Below are 24744 nucleotides of genomic sequence, written 5' to 3'. Positions count from 1 at the left end.
CCCCCCCACTTCTCCTTGGTCATTCTGAAACAGGACATGGTGCCAGGGCCACGGCTCTGCTGGTTCTGGGCTCCAGTGAGAGGCTGGATCTTGAGTTCCTGTCGGGAGCTCGGTAAACAAGGCTGTGCCAGGGAAATGTTTCCACAGATTAGTGCCTCCTGGGGTGGGGCAGCAACAGCAGGTGGCAGGAACTGGGCAGAGAAGGGAGCAAAGTTCCAGGAGCCGAGGGCAGCAGCTTGCTTTTTTCAGGCCCCAGCCTCTGGAACCAGGAGTTCTGGGGTTCCCTCAGAGCCTCCCCTCAAGCTCACCTGTCAGAGACCAGCTGACGCTACACAGACCCCTTTATTTGGTGGACCGTGCTTGGGGGAGCTTCTCAGTTTGACTAGAGAGTGGAGGAAGGAAGCAGAGGTAGGGCAGGCAGCTCCCAAGCCCACAAAGAGAGCAGGTGACTGACGGGAGAAAGGAAATTCTAGAAGACAGTCCAGCTCAAGTTAGCGTTCTATCTAGATAAACACCTGCTTGAGATCTTTCCAAAATCTGCACTTAACAAATGCGAAAGCAGACAAGTTGAACAACCAGCATGAGACAGGCCAACACCTTCCAAGACAGGGACAGAGGCAGTAGAGGCCGCTCAGGGGAAGAGTGCAGACGTCGTCGGAGGGATGTCAGGCTAGATCTGTGTATCTTCTCTGCCTCCTTGGAGCTTGCTCTATGGTGAGTGGAGGAGGGAGCCAGGCAGACGAACTCTGCACGACAAGGTGGTTTCCACCAAACCTTTTGTCAAAACCAGCTCTCCCTCCCCGCAGGTTAGTCCCGGCCCAGGGCTGGGCACCGTTGGCCTCACAGTTCATGCAGGTGAGGAACTGGTTCCTTGTAGGTGTCAGCATTCTGGATCAACTCAAAGATGAACTTCACCTGGTTCTCGTAGTTCTGGACTGAGATCTTCTCATTGATTCCATGGATACTGAGGGAAGAAGCGTTTGGGGGGAGGAGACAAGGGTCACACGAGCTGTCACAGAACACCCTTCCTGCCCCCTCCCCACCCATGACTGGTCTTTGGCCCTCCACGGGGGCAAGGTGAGAAAAGTCATTTGCCAGCTTCTGTGTGACATGCCAGTTATTTCTCAAGGACCTGTGCTCACACACAAGAACAGCAGGGAAAACAATGAATAAACTCTGGGGGAGTTTAACCCAGTCTTTGGTTCTGAGGTCCGTTTCTCCTCTAGTAGAATTATCTTCCTGATTCTCTTTTTCTTAGAATAGTCTCCTGCCTGAGTTTTCCCTATGGTTTTGCTCACAGGGGTAAGAGAGGGCAGGAAGGCAACAGCCCAGGGTACTCCCCTGCCCAGCCTCTACCTAGGAACACTGCCATTAGAGCTCACACTCCCCACCAAAGTGTGAAGATGATGGAAACAGAGGGGCCACTTACCCCAACTGGAACAAACCCCACAGCATAAATACCATGCTTTTTGGGTTTTTTGTTTGTTTGTTTGTTTTTTGTTTGTCTGTGTAGCCCTGGCTGACCCTGGAACTCACTATGTAGACCAGGCTGGCATTGAACTCAGAGATCTGCCTGCCTCTGCCTCCCGAGTGCTGGGATTAAAAGCGTGGGCCACCACTGCCTGGCTCCTCCTTATTTTTTTAAATGAACATAATATTTGCAATTGTAACCATTTTTAAGTTTACAATTCAGTGGCATGAATTACATTCAAGATATTAATTATACTCATGATATTCATTAATTACACTCATGATATTAATTACAGTTGTGGTATTCATTGATTACATTTGCAGTATTCATTCAATAACTATATTTATGATAATGAAGATCACATTCAAACGCTTTTATTCTGTTTCAAGTGACTTGTGGTGTGGTGAAGAAATCAGGCCTGATGTAACAGATTGCAGAAGGCTAAATGGAAATTATCTTCTCAACCTTCAAGAGTCAAAATTAGCTGAAGTGTCACAAAACAGTCACACATGACAGTTAAAACTGGTTCTCACATTTTGGATTTCCACGGTATTTCTTCTGAGGCCAAATGACATGACCACCTGCGAACTCATGTGCGTTTGCTTATCAAAGAATGTTGGAGGGTCTCCTTATTTTATAGGTGGAGAAAGTGAGGTCGAGGGGTGAGTAGTCTCTCACAGTGAGAAAGACTACTTAGAGGTCTCTTTCTTCCTTCCTTGACATGGTTTTGTTACATAGCTCAGGCTGGATTTAAGTTTGGCAATCCATGGGGCTGGAGAGATGGCTCAGCAGTTAAGAGCACTGTCTGTTCTTCCAGAGGATCTGGGTTTGAGTCCCAGCACCCATATGGTGGTTCACAGCCATCTGTTCTGGGGTGCCCCTTATGGCCCCCAAAGGCAATGCATGCAAATGTGTACAGCTAGCTATACATGCAAACAAAACACTCATACATAAAATAAGAATATTAAAAAAAATGGCCATCCTCCTGTCTCAGTCTCTTAAGTGCTAGGATTATAGGCTACTACATTCAGCTTTACCTTATTTTCAACAAGTTCTCACCAGTCACCTGATTCTCTCCACTTTTTAAAAGAGGAGTACACATGGGGGTTATTGCCACAATTCCTTGAGCCATGACGCCAAACTGGGATCTAGAATCTCTTTAATTTGTCAGAATCTGGCTTTCCTCTATTCTGAAAGTCACCCAAATGGGAAGGGACAGTTCAGATATATCTCCTCTCTGCCTTGCTGCTTAACCCTGTTCCACTTACCTACTGAAGCCCTGAGGCTGCAGGAAAATGGGGTTGAACAGGTAGATGCCGTTGGTGATGTTGGTATAGTGTCGGCTGTCTGTATTGGCAATACAGATCCCTAGAAAGGGAAGAGGAGGAGGAAATGGGCTTTATGTGAGCCACCCGGCCAATGAAGTAGGGGAAGCTGGGTGACTGACTGGGAGCCAATTCCTGGGACTTCCTAAGAGCATCTGCCTAGGACAGGGCTTCTCTGGGTAGCCCTGACTGTTCTGGAACTCGATCTGTAGACCAGGCTGGCCTCCAACTCAGAGATCTGCCTGCCTCTGCCTCCCGAGTGCTGGCACTTAAAGGCACGCAACACCTAGCACCTAGGACATTTTTCGTGGTCTAAGCTTCTTCTTTTCAAATCCTTACAAAAACTATAACTTTAACCAGGAACATGGAATGTCCTGGAAGCACTGGTGAGATAGCCCTGAGTGGTCAGAAGCTAAGTTGACCAGGATGACCAGGAGCCGTTTCATTGTATCCCCACAGTCAAGGCCATTTGCTGTTTGAGGAATCAAGAGTTTAGAGAGACCCCTTGGCCTGGATTGTGTATCACTTAGGACAGAAGTAAACTGTGGGGACACTTTACTGAGGTCGAACAAATCCCTCCTCATGCAGCAGAATGTTCTGCTGGTCTCATCTTCTGAGGGATGACTCTGTCCGGGAGGCAAAGCTAGGATAAGAAAAGTCCTAGGAAACTCCTCCCAATCTCCTACTGTCCTAAAGGATAGGTCACCCGGCTGGGCTGGGGTTCGCCTTGAATAGGCATGGTCTCTGGGAAAAGACATTCCCAGCATCAGTTCAAGGGCAGTGAGACACTTCAAGATGGTATTTTGTGTTTTGTTCTGTTTTCCTCTTCTCATTTCAAATGGGTCCCTGAGTCTTATTCTGTGCTTTGTGGATTTCTTCCTGTTGATTTTCTCCACCCCTATTGCAGTCTGACCCTACTGATGGGATGATGGCCAGAGGTAAGGATGGGGTGAAGAGAGCCTTTGAGGCTGAAAGAGGAGTATATGGACTGCGAGAGCCAGGGGTTCTTAGAAGTTCATAGAAAGCCATGTGTAAACCTACCTAGAAGGAACTGGACACAGGCTTTCACATTAGAACATGCCCACACATCGAGACCAGAGATTTGGAAACTGCTCAGTCATCACTATGCCAAAATCCTCTGGGAGCATCTTTCAAAAAGGCAGATTCCAGCTGGGATATACGAGTGGGTCCAGGTGTTCTACATGTTATGAAGTTCCCTGGGAGAACCACTGGCAGATTTAGATGGTATGCTAGAAGGTGGGGGAATGCACAGGGATCTGCAGGCATTAGACTGAGGAGCATTGGTATAAATGGACTCAGACAGAGGTTTTTCTGGGCTGCCATTCTGAGTGCGGCTGCTCAGCTGTTATTCTCCCGGAGGTAACTCCTCTAGGAGAGGAATATTCTAAGCCACCCCCTCCTCGATGGCAGAGGGACATGGAACACTGATGCTCTAGGTTAAGCAAGGACCCATCCTCGACTGACCTAATTTATTGTTTCTCTCCCTTTCCTGTTTCCTTTCTCACTTCCACCCCGAGGGGAAAATCCAGTTCCAGGGACAGAAAGAAGCAGCCAGCTGTTTCCAGGATGAATGGCTGGCTTGGGGGTAGGGAATGGGACATCAGATAGGAAGCAGCCCCAGCCACCACCACCCACCAGCCATAGCTGATGAAGTCATTACCGGGGACGACAATATTGACTTCCGGGAAGACAGACTGTATGGTCTGTTGAAGCAGCTGGTAGCCCATGGCCTGGGCATCTGAAGGGCTGACGGGCAGGGGCTCAAAGGATCTCAACACATGTAACTGGACGCGGTCATCAGCCACAATGTTCTTGACGAGTTCTAGGACCTTCAGGGTAGAAACAAAGAGGGTCACAGGTCTGCTATCTAAGCACCAAATTCAGATCTTTTGTTTCAACAAGGTAGCACTCTGGAGTTTAGAGAAAAGATTATTTTTTGCAATGGGATCCCAGCTTTTCCTGCCTGGCCGTGGGTGATGTAAGAGCTGGCACTTCCTAGAAAGCATGGCAGAATTCAGCTAAGTGTTTGGGAGGATTATCTTACAGCTCCGAGTCAGATGGGGAACTGGATAATCTGGAAGTTGTTTTTTTCCCTTGGGTTGTGGGCCATGGGCTTAGGTAAAGTCTAAGGGATAGTAGGATGAGAATCTCAGCCACCTCAAGGGGCCCGATTCTGCTCCAACCTGAGCGCCTTGGGGTGCAGCCACGGGTTGCAAAGGGCCAGACCACGTAGCTTTCTTTTTCCTCTCTTGAGCTGCTGCCGATTTGTAACCAAATACACCAAGCCAGAAAGATGAGCTCACCATGCACACAAAATCAGGAGCGTGGTGCTGTGGCTGAAGGGTTTCCCTTTGCCTCTTTTTATTGAGCAGGACCACAAGGAAACTCCCAGAAGATAGAGCCTGAGGTGACTAGGGGGAATCCATTGAAATCCCTGCTCCCAGGAAGGATGTGGAGGCTCAGGTCACATGAGGAAATGGACCTGGAGGCTTACAGTGGTCCCCCAATCCAGTCAGCCCCACAGGGAAAAGCTCAATATCCACCATTTGATCAGTGGTGAGTCTGAAGCTGCTTCTGCCCTACTAAGGCCCGTGTCTCATAGCTGGAGATCACCTGAATGGGGGCATTATTTGGAGTACTCATTTTAGGCCAATGGCCCCTAGAAGTGTGGTAGAAGCCACATCTGGAGGGAGCAGTGAAGGTTCCCACTTGTAGCTCAGAAACTCCATCAGAATCGAAGCAAATGCCCTTCGGGGAGTGGGTGTGAGGGTTATAAGAACTGGTTTTCCATCAGAGCTCAGCTTCACCTCAGCACTAGTACGCCCAATACTCTCAATATCAAATTCCCCGTGGGTATGGCTCAATGGCAGAATGCTTGCCTAGCATGCATAAGGCCCTAGGTTCAAGACCCACTACCTTAAAAAAAAGGTATGTACAGTCTGCACACATTGTTTTACCCAGGGAAAGGCTCTTAAGTTATTGCCTGTGCAGTAGACAGTGGCTGTGCCTGTTTTTCCTTCTTCAGTCACTCCAGAGGTTTCTGCATCTGGAAACTGAAGAAGGTATGATGACTGGGTCCTTTGAATGAGAGGCCGGGGCCGGATCAGAGGCAGACACTGTGTGTCAGCCTCATTCCCTTATAGTGTTAAGCAAGTAAAAGGAATAAATGTTGGCTACTTGAGCTAAAACAAACAAGAACCAATAAAAATGATAACAGGCGTGGTTTTCCTAAGTACCCCACCCATTGTACAGTTAGCAGCGCTGGGCTGAGTCTCTGAGTACCTAAGGAAGGTGCTTTACTGAGTCCTGAGTACACCGGAAGAGGAGGCGAGGATCAGAAAAGAATTCCTCAGTTAGGTGGTAGTGGCGCAGGTCTTTAATCCCAGCACTTGGGAGGCAGAGCCAGGAGGATCTCTGTGAGTTCGAGGCCAGCCTGGGCTACAGAGCGAGATCCAGGAAAGGCATCAAAGCTATACAGAGAAACCCTGTCTCGAAAAAGAAAACAATATAAAACAAAACAAAAAGAAAAGAAAAGCATTCATCTTAGGTGTGTAGTTTGGTGTTAGGAATTTTGAGTCTGAGGAGAGCAGGATATGGTACTGGTAGAGAAGAGGCAAAAAGATATTCCTAAGGTCGAGAAGGATGGGTTAAAGTGAATGAGGCATGACGAAAATGTCGTGCTCTGGATAACTGCTCACAGTGGTGTGACTTTGGGCAAGCCCCCAGACCTCTCTGTGCTGTTTGCTCCTCTGTGACCAGGAGCTGAGATTCTTCTCAGTGTTTATGACGTGTCTACTATTACATTCTGCTCAGTGCAGTATGCATGGTATGGAAGAAGGAATTGGGGTTAGGTGTTACAGCAAGCCATGCCTCAAATGCATCAGGAGGAAGATATTCATAACCAGCATGCTAAAAAAATGGGACAGTATATATTGAGTGTTTGCCCACTGTGGGTCTTCCGGTAAGCAGCCTACAGAGCGGGATGGAAGCTGGATTCACAACCATTAAGACCTGACCAAATTTTAGATAGCCAATACTCTTACCGTCAACAAACATAACACTCATGTGAAAGGAAAATATCTCTAGACATAAAAGAGAGCACCACAGACTGTGGTAATGTGTCGGAAGCACTGTAGACAGAGAACTAAAAGATCAGTGTACTCCGAAGCAACCTTGGAGATCTCTCTCCCCATTGGTAGTCCCTCCTTCTAGTCCCATTATTGTGCCTCTGATTATTGCTGGAGGGGTCATGTCCCTTCATTACAAACAGATGTACAATGACTGTAGCCCAGGGTGGCCTCTAACTTACTGTCTTACATGAACCCCCTGAGAGCAGGAGTAAAGGCCTGGCTGGCTGGCTGGCTGTGGTTGAGCATAGCTTTAATTCCAGCAGAGGCAGGAGGATCTGTGAGTCCAAGACCAGCCTGATCTACAGTGAGTTCCAGGCCAGTGGGGGCTACATAGTGAGACCCCGTATTTTTTTAAAAAAAAAAAAAGGCACATCAATATGGCCAGCTAACACTTCACTGCCCCTGCATTTAACTCTGCGTATGTTCCCACTGCCACTTCACAATCACGGTGTGACATGGCAGCCAATTACCTTTATGCTACTTCCCACTTCTTTTACCTTGTTCATTCGTTCGATAACTTGCTTGCTGCTGTCCCTTCTCACTGGACCACACACAAGTCCCATTAGAATGGGAATCTTGTCTTTCCGGGTCACTGCTATCCCAAGTGCTAAGAATGTCTAGCTAGGTCCAGAGGTGCAGGCCTGTAATCCTAGCTACTTTGGAGGGTGACAAGTTCAAGGCCAGTTTGGGTAACTTAGCAAGGCCCCGGTTTCAAAATAACAAAGTAGGAAAAAATGGGGAGGGGCTGGGAATATAATGGGAGGGCTCTCAACTAGAGTGTGTGTGTGTGTGTGTGTGTGTGTGTGTGTGTGTGTGTGTGTGTGTGTGTGTGTGTCCAGCCACCAACCTCTACACTGTGGGGAAAAGTAGATGTAGCTAGAAGGGAGCTGTGGCCTCCAGGTGTGTTCCCACTGGACCCAGCATGAAGCTCTGAGCTTGTGGCCCCTGGACAAGAAAGAGCGGTCAGAACAAATGGGCCCTCTGAGCTTTCTAAAGGATGGAGATTTTCCATCCCTCACTGGGGCAGGTGGCCAGGATGAGTCCTGGGGATTCCAGGAGTGTCATCAGATAGATAGGAGGGAAGGCCTCTGTGGTTAGGAGGGGAAAGTGCCAGGACCAGGGAGATGAAAGCCTTAATGGGTGGAAAACAGCCTTTGGAAAAGAATAGAGTTGGAATGGGCTGGAAAAAAAGAAAAAAAAAAAAAGCAGGTGGAAAGCTCAGCTGATTAAATCCAGTGATTTCCTGGTCCTATGAGCCTCCAGGGAGAGAACAAGGTTGGCACCTGATGAAAAGCAGCCGAATCCAGGATTCACACTGAGCTCAGGCCCCTCTCCCAAGGCCGGGCATGCTGTTAACCCACTCCTGTGTCTGTCATGAGTGCACCTCCCTCCCTGCATAGGGGCAGATGAATCTTACATGGGAAGGACTCTTGAAAACCAACAAGGAGAGAGAAACCTAGGTGTGTCTGACCCTTGAGGATATGGGCCAGAGTCCCTACTGTATTCTAGAATGTACCATCCACCTCCCAGCTGCTGGGTTGCCCTCTTGGGGTTTTCTTTTTTTGCTGTTATTGTCATTGTGAATGTGTGTGTGTGCGTTCATGTGCATATATGTCCCTATGTGTGTGCATGTGTGATAAACAGATCAGAGGTCAATGTTGGGTACCTTTCTCTATTGTTCTCTGCCTTACTTTTTATTTTTGAGACAAGATCTCACTATGTAGCCTTGCCTGGTGTAGTTGTTTGAATAGGAATGGTCCCCATATCTCATATGTTTGAATGCTTAGTTATCAGGGAGTGGGACTGCTTAGAAGGATTAGAAGGGGTGGCCTTGTTGGAGGAAGTGTGCCACTGGGCATGGGCTTTGAGGTGTCAAAAGCCCAAACCAGGCCCAGGGTCTCTCTCTTCCTGGTGCCTGTGGCTCCAGATGTAGAACTCTCAGCTACCTCTCCAGCACCAAGTCTGCCTGTGTGCTGCCATGCTTCCTGCCATGGTAAGAATGGACTAAGGCCCTGAAACTTTAAGCAAGCCCCCAATGAAATGCTTCGTTGAGTTGCTGAGGTCATGGTGTCTCTTCACAGCACCTGAACACTGACTAAGACATCTGGCTTGGAACTTGCTATACAGACCAGGCTGGCCTTGATCTCAGAGTTTCACTTACCTCTGTCTCCCCCAAGTTCTGGGGTTAAATGCATGTACCATCTCATCCTGGTCCACCTTATGTTTTTAGGACAGGGTCTGAGCTTAGAGCTCACCAAGTCAGCTAGATCGACTAGGTAGCCAGCAAGCTCCTAGAACCCTAGCTCTGCTCCCCAAGTGCTAGGTTAAGAGGTGCACTGTGGAACAATCCTTTTCTACACTATGAATGTGTTACTCTCATTGGTTAATAAAAAGCTGACAGGTCAGTAGCTGGGCAGGAAGTTAGGCAGGAAAGCCAAACTGAGGATGATGGGAAGGAGAAGGGCGGAGTCAGCAGCTGCCAGCCAGATGCAGAGGGAGTAAGATGAGAATGTTGTACTGAGAAAAGGTACCAAGCCACGTGGCTAAACATAGATAAGAATTGTGAATTAATTTAAGTGTAAGAGCTAGTTAGTAATAAGCTTGAGCTACTGGCTGAGCATTTATAATTCATATAAGCGGCTGTGTGTTTATTTGGGACATGGAAATGTCCACTCACAGTTTACCTGGCTTTTCTGTGGGTGCTGGGGATCCAAACTGAGGTCCTCAGGCTTACATGGCAAGCACTCTCCCACTGAGCCATTTCCCCAGCTCCTGCTCTGCTTTCCATTGATCTACTTGGTTTTGTTGTTACTGAGAATTTCATGAGTACTATGTTTACATCATTCCACCCTTTAACTCCTCTCATATTCCCCCACTCTTTCTCAAATTCATCGCCTCATTCTTTAAATTATTATTTTTTACAAGCTGACACCCCCCCCCACACACACACACTTACAACTAGCTGAGTTCATTTAGTATTGCTCATGTCTTGTTTTTGAGGCAAGGTCTCTAGCCTAAGCTAGTCTCAAACTTCCCCTATATTCTCATTTATCTACTCTTTTTGCCTTAAGACCTTATTTTTAGCAAACTTTTTTTAAATTTTATTTTAAAGATTTATTATACAGTGTTCTGTCTGCATGTATCTTGCAGGCCAGAAGAGGGCGCCAGACCCCATTACAGATGGTTGTAAGCCACCATGTAGTTGCTGGGAATTGAACTCAGGACCTCTGGAAGAGGTGCTTTTAACCACTGAGCCATCTCTCTAGCCCCTCTTAGCAACATCTTAATGGTCCTTTAACACCCAGCTCAGATTTCTATTAGTAAGAAAAGGCTGTTTTGACCTTCGAGGTGGCTTTGCAGTGATCCTGTGGGAGACTGTTCACCCCTGATTATTACAGTAGTGAAGGGTTGGAAAAAGCAGCAGCCCTGGAGCCAGATTGTCGGATATGTACTCACAGGCATCCTGCCTAACTGCTCTGTTGCTCTGCACCCCAGCTCTCCTTAGCTGAGTGGGACAGTAGAGATCCTACCTTATTGGGTGGTGTGAGTGCTAATGAGTAAGTGCATGTGTCTGTACACCAAAGCACAGTGCCAAGCACATAGCAAGCCCATTATAAAGATTTAAACTATCACTATCATTTAGCTGTATTTCTTTCTCAACCTCAGACTCCAAGTTTTCCCAAACCATATATGTCTTATGCAACTGATACATAGGAACTTTTGGAAAACAAAACAAAACAAACCTCAGGTTTGCTACTTCTTGAAGTTGCCCCTGCTCTTTGGAACATAAGTACATACCTCGTGTACGGTCTGCGAAGGGTGAATCCGGAAGTTGATTGTAGCCTGAGCAAATGGGGGGATGACATTCACCTAGACAGAGAACCAGAAAGCTGGCCTGAACCCTCCTCATGCCTTCCAGTGCTGGCCCCTGCCCAGGAAACACCAACTACCAACCAGGAGGAAGGGAAGCAACCACCCTGGTCTAAGGAGCCAGGGCTGGAGTCTGCCCTGGTCTTCTGGTCTTCGACCTGCTGTTATATTAAACACTTTTAGGGCCTCTGCTTTAGGTGAGATCTATGTGTTTCTTGGTCCTGGAGGGCTCACAGAACAGGGTTGCTTTCCCTGCAACTGCACAGACAACTCTGTGCTGTGCCATTGGGAGCCTTCTGTGCGCATGTTCCCAGGACACCCTGGCCATTTCTGTTAACACTGGCTCTTACTCGTGGTGGAACACCCAGGGTCTCCAGGGTCTCCTCCACAGTAAGCTGTGTTTAATCCCTTAAGGGATGGTAGTGGTGGTTGTTTTACATGTCTGGGTACAAAATCTACCGATTTTTTGTCTGAGCTTATGACTAGTGTGGAGAAGACAGGCTACAGAGGGATTATTTCCTTGATGTCTTGAGAGACATTTCCTTTATCTTTCTCTGAACTGGTAAGATGACAAAAAAAGCACCAGATTCGGTAACATGCTGGGCTAGTACAAACTGGCAGTGTGATTTTTGAGTAGCTGCTCCTTCACAGCACCTCTGCTTTTCCAGCTGGCGGTTGGAGCGATGCTACTTGCATAGTTCTAGAAGAATCAAATGGAGTATCCCCCGGCCCCGGTGGAGAGAACACCCCAGCACAAAGGCAAGAGCACAATATGTTGGTGATCAAGCAATAGCTGGACATATACGACTACTTTTAACAAGAGCTGGTGAAGATCACCTGGGTTGGCTCAGGTTCGTTACGGCAGAAGTAAGTTTGGAGGCATCATTCACTTCTGTCAAAACTTGGGACCCAGGCGTGGTGGCGCATGCCTTGGATCCCAGCACTCAGGAAGTAGAGGCAGGCAGATCTCTGTGGGTTTTAGGCCAACCTGGTCTACATAGTGAGTTCTGGATCAGCAAGGGCTACACAGTGAGACACCATACAAATAAAACGCCAAGCCCAAATCAGTCTCGTTTTCCAGATTAGTACAGTTCAAGATCATATTGTGCTTCAGGGAAATGGCAGTGCTTGAAGTTGTGTTGGCGGTCTTGAAGGTTATGGGGGGGTCTAATTCTCTTCAAAGCCCTATGCTTGTGGGCCAGGCTTGGTCCCTCAACAAGAGACACTCTTTAGTAGTTCAACTGCAAGTGAGCCAGTTTACTGAAAACTTAATGCTTTCTTTATGGAAGAAAAGCTTATCAAATTATTGATCCTTATTTCTAGAAAAGTAAGACTTACATAGTAAATTACATTTACTGAGGCAGATTTTGGGAAAAGATATCATAAATTTTATGAGTGGCAAGTGAGTGTGTCTTTGAATTTATACCTGGGGGACATACATTAACCACCCACTGAATTAGTTCGGTGGATAAATCTTCAAAAACCTTTGTTTTATGAAAGATTCTACTTGGCCGGTGCTGTGGTGCAGTGGTAGAGCCCTCACCAGGTAGAAGGCTATAGATTCAACCTCTGGCCCTACTAAAAATCAACAAAAATAAATAGAGACCTTAGACGATTAAAGGGTGTGAAAGTTTTAGTCCTTATGACCGAAGTGCTAGGAAAATATAAAACATGTGGAATTACATTCGGGGCATGGGTTAGGAGACCCAGTCCCCCGGTCCCCCTCTACACATGCTTAGATAGCTGTGACCACACTCAGTGGGCTATAGACTTTTGCTGGAGCCTTTGTTCTTGAGGCTTCTCCAGCGGATGTCAGAACAGTGGCACGGGACCACACTGGCCCTTCCTTTACTGTAGCCACAGCAGGAAGGGGAAGCCCGTATATAAGTTCAAGGGCTGGAGGTGCAAGTGTAGCCGGAGGAACCGGATGAGGTTACCTTGACTCCTGCGTTGAATATGGTGAGGGCTGTGGTGGTTCTGACCAGCGCGTTGGTTACGGGATTCCTCTCCATCAGCCTACAGGGAAAAGGTTATGGTTAGACATTAAGAAGGAGGCTTGGAATTTCACCCTCTGTCCTAAACCTTGGAGACCTTTAAGGCTGAGAGAGACACCAGACTATACGTTAATTACACAAAGTATCTATGGCTAGGTAAGCCAAGAAATGGGGGTGCTGGGGGCTGCAGAGGGGAGGTTTAGAGGGGGAAACATAATACATTACCTGCTGACAATGGGCCGAAATAGCCACAGGTTGTTCAAGACTATATTGGCAGGGAAGGGAAACTGGAAAAGAAAGATCAAGGTCAGCAGGAGGGAATGGGTCCACACAGCAGCTGCTGCTGAGGCCTGAGTCTCTCTACTCGAGGCCTACCTCAGGGTTCAGTGCTCAATACCTCCCCCCTCACCCCATCAGCTGACTCAGTCTCCGCTGGAGGGAGGCAGTTTCCACTGGGATGGACAAATCTGATTCTTTGGAACAATTGCTCAGCAGTCACAAAGGATGAGTGAGAAACAGATTTCCAGGGGACCTGGGCATGTTAGGCCGCAGGACCTTGGGTAAGTCCTATCAGCTTCAGACAACACGCCCGCCCGTCTTGGCTCAGCCACAGGCTGGGCTGAGGTGAGAATGGGCGGAGACCTGACTGACAGAGTGGCCCTTTTATTACTCTCCAGCTCCTTCCTTCTCCACCCACTTTCTGCTCCTCCAACATAGCTGGCCAGGAGCATGGAACGTTCCTCCCACACCTCATTTGCCAGTAGTTTCAATGCCTTCTTCATTGGCCCACTTCCAAACATGTTCGGCATTGGTGTCTGCTCCAGTCTGGAAGAGAAACAGAGTTCTCAAGACTAGGCCTCTCCCAGACCAAGATCAGCATCCTGAGGATGCAGGAGACGGGTACAAGTTTCAACAAGTCTGCTCAGTCATCCACCCGCCTGTCACCTCCACCAAGCCGAGCTGAAGGTCCAGAGCATCAGCAGGAGCCTTCCTGGCCACAAGTGGAAGTCAGGGTCACGTCCTTCTCTTGCTCCGCTTCTCTGCCACCCTGTGCCCACTCTCGCCATGCTTATCAAATTGTGGCAGGACTGCCAGTCTACTGTACTAACTTGGGCTTCCTTAGGGTAGGGGCCATCTCAATTTTTACCACATTCCCCGACACAAAGCAGCTCTGTCCTAGTTAGGGTTACTATTGCTGTGATGAAACACCATGAGCAAGAGCAACTTGGGGAGAAAAGGGTTAATTGATGCAGAGGTCACACAGGGGTGCTGCTCACTGGCTTGCTCCCCATGGCTTGCTGCTTTATAGCACCCAGGACCACCAGCCCAGGGATGGTACCACCCACACTGGGCTGGGCCCTCTCACATCAACCACTAATTAAGAAAATGCCCCACAGGCTTGCCTATACCCCCCTCTTATGGAGGTATTTTCTCAACGGAGGCTCCCTCCTCTCCGATGACTCTGGCTTGTGTCAAGCTGACTGAACTAGCCAGCACACTTTCTTTTTACTTTGCTCAGAGAACCTAGACACAGGTAAGTGTTGTTCTTGTAAACCTGGGTCTTTATCCACAGCCAGTGCCTCTTATTTATCTTGGTCCTCCTGCCAGAGCAGCAGAATTTAGACAGCTTTACCAGTCCCTGCCAACTCGTAATTCTAACTGTTTGGCTGGGCTCCGGACGACCCAGCTCTCTGGCTAGGTTTCTGTCTTCTGGTTCCTGCATGCCCTCTAGCTGTACTGATAGATCCTTTGATCCTAGTCCTGTTCTTGGTACTGGTGGCCTGCACCTCTGCTCCTCGGGCCAGCTTTATGGCAGGAAGCATAGGCAGGCTGGCTCTTCAGTCTCAGAGTGGGCAAATACCAGGTCTTCCATCCAAAACAGTCCTGGGATGGGAGCCAGGAGCTGCGGCGGGGCCAGGAGCTGCTTACCGGCTGACAGCGGCGGAAAGGATGCCAATGCTCGTCTCCTTTGGGGGAGCTGAAGAGTGGCCTGGAGTCATGTTGACTCGGAGCATCAGATCAAGGGCACCCTTCTCTGAGACTGAGATCCTGTGGGAGAGGACCAGAGATGAGTCTTCAGGCTGCTTCCCTAGACCCACAGGGCTCATGTTGTATGAGAGTTTGTTTGTGTTCTGACAAATACAGTTTGCCTGAAGATCAGAGGGTGGAGCTAGCCACTAGTTAAAACCATAGAGCCAGGCAGCAGTGGCACACACCTTTAATCTCAGCCCTTGGGAGGATCACGCCTTTAATCCCAGCACTAGGGAAGTGGAGACAGGAATATAAGATGGGTAGAGGAGGACCCAGGTTCAACTCCAGCACCCACATGGCAGCTTACAGCTGTCTGTAACTCCAAGATTTGACAGCCTCACACAGACACACATGCAAGCAAAACACCAATGCACGTAAAATAAAAACAAGCTGGAGAGACGGCTCAGTGGTTAAGAGCACCAACTGCTCTTCCAGAGGTCCTGAGTTCAATTCCCAGCAACCACATGGTGACTCATAACCACTTATAATGAGATCTGGTGCCCTCTTCTGGCCTGCAGGGACACATGCAAGCAGAATACTGTACACATAATAAATAAATAAATAAATAAATAAATAAATAAATAAATAAATAAATAAGATAAGGTGGATAGAGACAGGATCTTGCCCATTCAGTCTGAGATTTTGTAGAATTAAGAAGTCACCCTAAAGCCGGGCGGTGGTGGCGCACGCCTTTAATCCCAGCACTCGGGAGGCAGAGCCAGGCGGATCTCTGTGAGTTCGAGGCCAGCCTGGTCTCCAAAGCGAGTTCCAGGAAAGGCACAAAGCTACACAGAGAAACCCTGTCTCGAAAAACCAAAAAAAAAAAAAAAAAAAAAAAAAAAAGCCGGCTGGTGGTGGCGCACGCCTTTAACCCCAGCACTCGGGAGGCAGAGGCAGGTGGATCTCTGTGAGTTCGAGGCCAGCCTGGTCTACAAAGCGAGATCCAGGACAGGCTCCAAAAAGCTACACAAAGAAACTGTCTCAAAAAACAAAAACAAAACAACAAAACAAAAAGATTGCACTTCGGGCTCATCTGCATGATGGTCTGGTGGTCTGGGAGGTTAGTCTCATGCTGTTTTGAAAAATTCAACCCTAGAGGAAGGGCATGAGGGGAAGTCCAGCCCAGGACATGTTGAGGATGAGGGTGAGTAACACAACAGAATGTGACTGGGGCTTACAGGTGGCGGGCTGCAGAGTCTCAAATAGATCGATAACTCTCTCAGGGTGGAAGGTGGGGTGCTTCACTTACATGGCAAAGGGCTTCTTGAGGTTTGGAATAAAATCTTCCAAGATGAAGCTCCCCTCGTCCACAAGGAAGGCCAGCTGAACACCCCTAGCCTGCAGGAGTGCTGAGATCTTCTGAGCTCCCTTTGTCCCCGACACCTGCAGAACACCCAGAACACAAAGCTAATGTCCTTCTCCCCCCAGAAACAGACACATAGACAGCGAATGTGGACTCCCTCAGCTGGCCCCTCCAGAACCTTCCTTCCTAGTCTTTTTTGGTGGGACAGGGCCCCAGATAATTCTGTCTCACAGAATCATCCAATGTCCGAGTCCCTCTGGGTCCCGCTATTTTCACAAACGAAGAAACTGGGATCCAGAAGTGAAGGGTTTGTCAAGGTTTAAAGCCGGCGGCATCTCCGGGAATGAAACGCTCAGTTCTCTTTCTGCTGTACTTCAGTCTCCTGGGGTAGCATTGCCAGACTATCTGCTTGCCTTAGCTATTACGAGGAAGTTTAGTTCTGGCACACAGAGAAACTGGCGAACAGCTACAGAATCTCATGGAGCCTCTGCAGCTGATGGGTATACTGGATCAGGGTAAAGCACCCTACCTCTAAGAGACCCTGAGACAGGTACTGGGTACACGGCTTACCTCCTCATCATGGCCCAACGCTATGAAGAAAGACCTTCTGGGTCTATAGTTTCTGATCAACAGGAGCTCCAAGGCCTGCAGGATTGCCTAGGATTCAGAAGAGAAGAAAGGTTCACTATCTAAGTAGGGTGTCAGAGTCATTCATCAGGGATGGTGGTACTAAGCTCTGATAGACTAGCTTTGAAGAGAACAACTTCAGGTGGTCCAGAGCTCTGTAGAAAACCCTTAATACCTGAGAAAAGCATGCATCTATCAATGCCAGCTGAAAGGGTCCCTGTGCAGTGGATTATCTACCCCCAGTTCCTACATGGTTGAGAAATCAAGATCCAGAAAAATTGATAGCTACCATTCAGGCCTCCTACAGCCTATTCTTTTTCTTTCTTTTTTTCTTTCTTTATTTCTTTCTTTCTCTTCCTCTCTCTCCCTTCCTCCCTCCCTTCCTTCTATATGCCAGGCTGGCCTTGAACTCAGAGATCCACCTGCCTCTGCCTTTTGAGTGCTGAGATGAAAGGCGTGCGCCGCCGCCGCCGCCACCACCACCCAGCTCCAGCTAATTCTTTCAACCATAACCTCCTGTCTCTCCCACAGCCAGTCAAATTCTCCCATCCTGGAGTAAACTTTGGGCTCTAGGTCAGGTATGAAGCATAGCATTTCAGACCATCACGGAGTTTTTGTTGTCCAGTGTGCCCCGGCCATGGATGAAGCCGTCTCGCTCCAGGCCTGAGAACGGGGGCACCTCCCATCCTTCCTCAGGGGCAGGAACCACGTCAAAGTGAGCCATCAGCATGTAGGGCTGCAAACTGGAGTCCGAGCCTTGGACAGTAAATAGGTGGCTGTAGTTTGACACAACTTCATGTTGGATAAGGCTGCTGTGGAACACTGTAGGGAAGACTGGAGACAAAGGAATAAGAAGCAGTTAGAAAGCCAGGGCCAGTTTCCTTCTGTCCCTCCCATTTCCCGCTCCTAAGACCTTTTCTGTTCTTTCTTTCTCTCTCTCTCTCTTTTTTTTTTTTTTGAGACAGGGTTTCTCTGTGTAGCTTTGCTCCTTTCCTGGATCTCTCTCTGTAGACCAGGCTGGCCTCGAACTCACAAAAATCCACCTAGCTGTGCCTCCCGAGTGCTGGGATTAAAGGCGTGCGCCACCACTGCCTGGCTCTCTATTTTTGAATGTGAATGCTCCTCACAGATATAAATTCTGATCCATCTATTCACTTTCTGAAATTCCTCTTCTGTGTGTGTGTGTGTGTGTGTACATTATAATATATATGTAACATAATGTATACACACAGACATTCCCTCCAGGATCAAACCCCTCCTATTTTAATATGCTATTTAAAACCGTCCCATTGAATATTAGAGCTGGAGAGACGGCTCAGAGGTTAAGAACATTAGCTGCTCTTGCAAAGGACTCAGATTCAATTCCTAGCACCCACAACCATCTGTAACTCCAGTTCCAAGGAGATCTGATGCCCTCTCCTGGCCTCTGAGGAAACTGTATACATAGTGCACAGACATACATGCAGGCAAAACAGCCACACATGTGGACTATTCCTTTACTCTGTGTGAATATATGTTGCTGTGATTGGTTTAATAAAGAAGCTGACTGGCCAATAGCTGGACAGGATAAGGTTAGGCGGGAGGGCCAGACTGAGAATGCTGGGAGGAAGAAGGGTGGAGTCTGAGGAGTCATTAGCTCAGGCAAGATGGGCAACAAAGGAGATAGATTCAAGGATCTTGCTCTGAAAAGAAAAGGGGATATAGAAATGATAGGATAAAAGAGTAGATTATTGAATCTATTTTAATCCAAAAGACAAATATTAATCTCAAAATTTTACATTGTATGGATTTTAGTTTGATGCAAATTTAAAGTTAACTTTGTTATACTGGATGCATGTTTCTACTCTTGTTTAGGGTATTATGTTTATGCAGCTTATTTAAAAATGTAATATAATTAATAAATATAGATTAATAGCCATCTATAATAGTCAAATTTATGGTCATGTTAGGTATGTTTCCAAGGTAATAAACAGATATGTTTAGATAGCTAGATGGTCTTCACTTCAAAGACCTATAGAATATGGCATTTAATGTTTAATAACCTAAGGCTTTTCATGGCAGCAAGACACATCTGTTCCTGACAGCCCCAATTTACTTCAGAAAAGATGATGGGCATCAAGGTACCTCCATATGGAGTTTGCTTTCTTTATGGCAAAAGCTGGCCACCTGGGCAAAGAAACTGCCCTTGCCTCAATTACTGACAGTATGCTGGCCAAACTGGACCAGCAGGATGCAGACAGAGAGCCAGAGACATGCAAGGATCTAGTTAGAGTTACTATTGCTGTGATGAAACACCATGACCAAAGCAACTGGGGGAGGAAAGGGTTAATTTGACTTAAACTTCCTCATCACTGTCCATCACTGAAGGAAGTAAGGATGGGAACTCACACAGGGCAGGAACCTGGAGGCAGGAGCTGATGCAGAGGCCATGGAGGGGTGCAGTTAACAGGCTTGCCCCCCCCCCCCCCCGCTTGCTCAGCATGCTTTCTTTTCTTTTTTTCAAACTTTATTTTTATTTATCCTCTGTGTCTTTCATATCATGCCTCCTGGTCCCACCAGCTCCCTCTCCCATCTCCTCCCCCGCCCCCTGTAAAACAAAATAAAATTTAAGAGAAAAAAGGAAAAAGAAAGGGAAAGAAAGGGAGAGAAAGGGAAAATCTCGTCACGGAAGTTGCAGTGTGACACAGTGAGTCACGCAGCAAACCCCTTTCTCCATCCATCTTTACATGCAGCCTGCTTTCTTGCAGAACCCGGGACCAGCAGCCCTGGGATGGCCCCACCCACGATGGGCTGGACCCTCCCCCATCAATCACTGATTAAGGAAATGACCTACAGGCTCTGTACAGTCCAATCTTTTGGAGGCATTTTCTCAGCCGAGCTTCCCTCCTCTCCGATGTTGACTAGCCTGAGTCAAGTTGACGTTAAACTATTCAAGACAGCAAAATTTGATTTTCTTTTCTGTTTTTTGAGACATGCTTTCACCATGTAGTCTATGAACCCATGATCCTCCTGCCTTGCCTTCTGGGGTTACAGATGTGAGCCGCCATGTCTAGCTTTTCATATTTTCAATCAAAGGTTGGTAGAACCCACACATGAAATCCATGGATACGGACAGCTGTGTTTAATATTTTTAAAAACTGATTACTTTTTAAAGTATGTGTGTTTTGCCTGATTATATGTCGGTGTACCCCATACAATCAGATGCATAATGAAAATTCATGCTTTTTATGCCCACAGAACACATTTCTGTACAGTGCCAAATACCCCCCCAGAACTACACTGAGCCATCTTGTAACAGACACAATACTAGACAGCTACTGACATCATAGTCACTTTCTTAGGGGAAAGGCTCTCCCCAAGGGTAAAGAACCATGGACCTGTCTGTGATGTGCTGGGATGGGGAGCATAGAGCATGATCCCACTTTAGAATTGGTCAGAGACTGCTATTTGGGCACCCCCACCAACTTTTTCTCTTACTGGATTGTCAAAATAGACAAATGTTTGCTGTTATTGTATCTTCCATGAATAAATATTTATTTAGACATATTTAGACAAGGTCTCTACATAGCTCAGGCTGTCCTGGAAGTCACTATGTAGGCCAGGCTGGCCTTGAACTCACAAAGATCCACCTGCCTCTATTTCCTGAGTGCTTGGATTAAAGGTATGTTTTTTTTGTTTTTGACTTCTCTGTTTAGCCCAGGCTGCCCTAACTCACTCTGTAGGCTAGGTTAGCCTTAAACTCAGAGATCTGCCTGCCTCTGCCTCCCCAGTACTGGGATTAAAAGTAAGAGTCACCGCAGCCTGGCAAACTTTTTTTTTTCCCAAGACAGGGTTTCTTTGTGTAGTTTTGGTGTCTGTCCTAGATCTCACTCTGTAGACCAGGCTGGCCTTGAACTCAGAGATCTGCCTGGCTCTGCCTCCCGAGTGCTGGGATTAAAGGCGTGTGCCACCACTGTCCGGCTAAAACTTATATATATATATATATATATATATATATATATATATATATAGTGTGTGTGTGTGTGTGTAAGTATATATATATTATTATAAATATCTATAAATATCTATCGCTTAGTCCACTGTCACTGTATATATTTAGTTTTCTAATCTAAATTGTTTTTATTTTTGGTGAGAGAGGAGAGGGGGTGGGGAAGACAGACTTGGGATAGCATCCAGGGTCTTGCAAACAGCAGGCAAACACTCTACCACTGAGCTGTATCTCCAGGCCCCCCAGTTCATTCCCTCTCTCATCCCCTCCCTTCTCTGGCAATGACTTCTTGCCTGGTGACAAGGCTTTAGTCCCAGATCCATTTGTCCCGGAGTGTTAGAGAGGGGACTCCTTGATGCTCCTAAGCCTGCTTCTTCCACTCTGACGTCCTGAAAGGGGGCCTCTCCATTCTCCACTAGATTTCTTTCATTTTTCTTTTTCTTTTTTACTAAGGAGGATTCTAACACCCTCCTCAATGCATTATTCCCGGCTCTGGGCTCCACAGTCATCAAGGGAGAGGATGATAGGACAGGTGGAGGATGCTGGCTGCCAAAAGGCTTAGGATCGTGTTAGTAATTACTGTAAATGGAGTGAGCCCACTAGGTGGAGTGCCTTGCAAGCTGTATGACTGGGTGTACAGTAGTAGGAGTGGGAGGTGCTGGGACAGAGTTCTAGACATTTGCACGAGGGAAGGAACCCCTTGTTTTACCTGCTAATGATCTACATCGAACGGATACGTACTTGGAGAACTATGGCTAGTTCTTAGTTCTTCAAAGGCGAATCCATAATGCTCACTTTACCCTCTACCGTGTGGCTTCTGGATTCTCTCTTCTACACGGTCCACGTACAAAGTAAAAAGCAACCCCTGAGAATGTGACTGTCCTCTATCAGTGACAAAGTATATTTCCTTATCACCTTGTCAAGGACAAGGCCTCCAGTGTATCTCTGCCACCCCGGGTCCCCAGTTTGCAGCTGACCTTTTCGAATGTATTCTCCAAACTCTGCAAGGGCTGTGGTGTTGGATTCCTCATGGCTGAAAGACACGGTGGGAATCTGGATGGCACCTGTCAAGATTCAACAGGCAGAGATGGAGGATTCAAGTTGATAGAGGTTAGATGTTTCTAATAAAAATCTGAAACCACCGGGCATGGTGGCGCACGCCTTTAATCCCAGCACTCCGGAGGCAGAGGCAGGTGGATCTCTGAGTTCAAGGCCAGCCTGGTCTACAGAGTTAGTTCTAGAACAGCCAGGACTACATAGAAATTCTGTCTTGAAAACAGAAAGTCTGAAACCATAGCTGAATGTGGTGGTGCACACCTGTAACCCCAGCACCTCAGAGGACAAAACAAGATTACAATTTTGAGTCTAGGCTGGGATAGCAGGAAACTGTCTCAAATAGAAGATTAAAAAAAATTGAAATTCAAAACTTTGAGTGTCAACATGACATTAAGAAAATTTTGGACTTTAGAGCACTTAGGTTTTGTCTGGAAGACACATCACCTCTAGTTAAGGATCAATTTTATCATAAGGAAGAATTTTTTTTTCCTCCAGACAGGGTTTTTCTGTGTAGTTTTGGTGCTTGTCCTGGATCTCACTCTGTAGCCCAGGCTGGCCTTGAACTCAGAGATCCGCCTGGCTCTTCCTCGGATTAAAGGCGTGAACCAGGCCTGGGCAGTGGTGGCACATGCCTTTAATTCCAGCACTCAGGAGGCAGACCAGGCAGATCTCTGTGAGTTCGAGGCCAGCCAAAGCAAGTTCCAGCAAAGGCGCAAAGCTACACAGAGAAACCCTGTCTCGAAAAACAAAAACAAAAAAAGGCGTGAACCACCACCATCCAGCTCCAAAGGGGTAATCTTAAGTCCAAAAAGATTAAACTGCCCACCTGAGGGCAGATACAGCATCTGAACGTGGATGCTCTGCATCTTGTTAAAGAGTTCCACTACCCCATGCTGTTATAAGGTCTTGGTAAACTTTGTTTTCTTCTGTGCAAAGGGGCTCTGCCGCAGCCCACCAGTTTGCAGAGGGCTATTTGCATGACAGGAAAGCTCTCCCCAGGCCTATCACTCCAGGATATGCACAATCCATCTCCCACGGAGGGGCTAGCATTTGCTCCCTGTGCTGGCCTGCACATGTTTGCGTATGCAGTTTTTATTAATCCACTATTTCATGACCGGAAAAGAAGAGTTGAGCCCAGTGGTCACAAAGCATCCCATGAGCCCACACAAACGCTCCTCTTTCGGAAGGCACAGACTTAGGCCAATGAGTTAGTTGCCTTGTTAGACCCTCTTACTAGGGGGCAACTAGATACATATTACACCCCAAGAACAATTCATTTCCCTCAGAGCCAGCGAGTCCCACTGCCTCTAAAATGTTGCTACCCACCCAGAGCCCAGTCCTTGCCGGGCCTCATTTAACGAAGCTAATCAGTTTTAAGACACCGCGGAGATTTAACAGACATGAAACCTTTCACAAGTTGAAAGTGCTACAAACACGTATCGGAGGCAGGCAGGGGTAGAGTGGGTGCCGGCTCTGCGGAGAGTTGAGAAGCCGGAGCCTCCAGGCTAGGTAAGGGGACACCGACGCGAGGGGCATGCCAGACCCGTGCACCGTGTGCCGGGACGTGTGCGGGAACGCTGACTGGGCTGGCCGGCGGCGGTGTGGCGCACCGGGTGGCACTCTAGCCTGAGCAGTGGTGGGTCCCTCTGCAAAGGGTGACAGTCCGGGGCTGCCTGGGGACTGAGGGACCCGCATCTGAGCACAAGGGGGCGGGGGCTCACCTTTCAGTGCCTCTTTCATAGCGACGCGCTCCTCCTCGCTGAACTGGGAAGGGATCCGCGACATCCCGCTAGGGTCGGTGGATCCAGAGACGGTGGCCGGAAAAAGCAGGAGTGCAGCTGCCAGCGTCCGCACGCTAACGCACAGTCCAGCCATATCTTCTCTCCCGCGGCGCCTGCAGTCAGGCTGGAGTTCGGACCTAAGAGCCCAAAGCCTGACTCGCCGCTGACCAATCATCGCTTGGCCTGGATGGCAACAGCCAATCAACAGGACGACCCCGCCCCCGCCCCGCAAAGCCTGTAGGGGTGTGTGGTTTCCCACGGTAGGCGGGAGTAGAGTCAGGAAGCGAACTGTGAAGCAATACTACGCTCTAGGCAAAGGTTTGGGCCAGTCCTCTGGTGCTTGGCGACACTGTGAATCTTTTGCTGGATGAGAGGAAGCCAGTTAAGTGGGCGTGTAAACCAAGTTTATTAGACCTCAGTCTTTCTGGAGTCTGTTTAGATTTAGATTTTGACTCCTAGTCCCTAGGGATTTCGGCTTTAATTTCATCTACCACTGCAGCAGAATGTGCTTTGACATACCAGCTTAGGACAGTTTGCTCCTGTGTAGGAATTTTGCTGGCGCTGTTTTGAACCTTTTCTTAGCATAACTGAACACAGTAATGTACGAAGAATGGAATCTACCTGTAGTTGGAGATATGACCTTGTTTTCTCCTCAAGGGTTAATCTGGTGCGACAGGTCCATTCCCTACAGTTTTGAGATTTAAGCTTGCCTGCCCTGGGATTTTCCTTTAAAACTCTCAAGCTTCCATGTGCGATGGCTCTTAAATTCTTTTATTAATGACACCAAGAACCCCAAGAGGAGATTTGAATTTCCCAGGTATTATAACTCTGCTGGGACTCCGAAAATTTTCTGGCAACTCCTCTTTCCTTCCTTTTAATTCTTTTTTGTTTTTGTTTTTTCGAGACAGTGTTTCTCTGTGTAGTTTTGGTGTCTGTCCTGGATCTCACTCTGTAGACCAGGCTGGCCTTGAACTCACAGAGATCCACCTGGCTCTGCCTCCTGAGTGCTGGGATTAAAGGCGTGCACCACCACACCCGGCTCCTTTTAATTCTTAATTGACAGAAAAAACAAAACTCAGTCCTGTACCCCTAGACAGCATCAGATAGGTTTCATTATGACACTTTATACATGTATATAATGGATTTT

General features: G+C 47.7%; 1 protein-coding gene across 1 annotated transcript; it reads right to left on the bottom strand.

Moving 5' to 3' along the window:
- Positions 1-323: 323 nt before the first annotated feature.
- Positions 324-23742, bottom strand: Pm20d1 (peptidase M20 domain containing 1). The gene is made up of 13 exons (XM_052736866.1): positions 23538-23742; positions 21738-21824; positions 17374-17606; positions 16716-16802; positions 16092-16225; positions 14741-14860; positions 13561-13636; positions 13037-13098; positions 12755-12833; positions 10746-10817; positions 4478-4646; positions 2740-2839; positions 324-964 (listed from the first exon to the last, which is right to left on the bottom strand). Exons 1-13 carry the CDS (start codon positions 23689-23691, stop codon positions 841-843), a joined length of 1497 nt encoding a protein of 498 aa, XP_052592826.1. The 5' UTR covers positions 23692-23742; the 3' UTR covers positions 324-840.
- Between the last annotated feature and the right edge of the window lie 1002 nt (positions 23743-24744).

Source organism: Peromyscus californicus, unplaced genomic scaffold (genome assembly GCF_007827085.1).
Source record: "Peromyscus californicus insignis strain IS unplaced genomic scaffold, ASM782708v3 Scaffold_14__1_contigs__length_90479793_seg_2, whole genome shotgun sequence".
Classification (NCBI taxonomy): Eukaryota; Metazoa; Chordata; class Mammalia; order Rodentia; family Cricetidae; genus Peromyscus; species Peromyscus californicus.
This window is presented reverse-complemented; position numbering and strand designations above follow the sequence as displayed.

What these genes read in the sequence shown, in the direction of transcription:
- Pm20d1 (XM_052736866.1), bottom strand. Translation starts at nt 23,691, where the DNA reads ATGGCTGGACTGTGCGTTAGCGTGCGGACGCTGGCAGCTGCACTCCTG. An exon ending in TGGAGAATACATTCGAAAAG is followed by an intron (nt 17,607 to 21,737) that starts GTCAGCTGCAAA and finishes CTTTGTCTCCAG; the next exon opens with TCTTCCCTACAGTGTTCCAC. An exon ending in CTCAAGAAGCCCTTTGCCAT is followed by an intron (nt 14,861 to 16,091) that starts GTAAGTGAAGCA and finishes CCTCTCCCACAG; the next exon opens with GATCTCAGTCTCAGAGAAGG.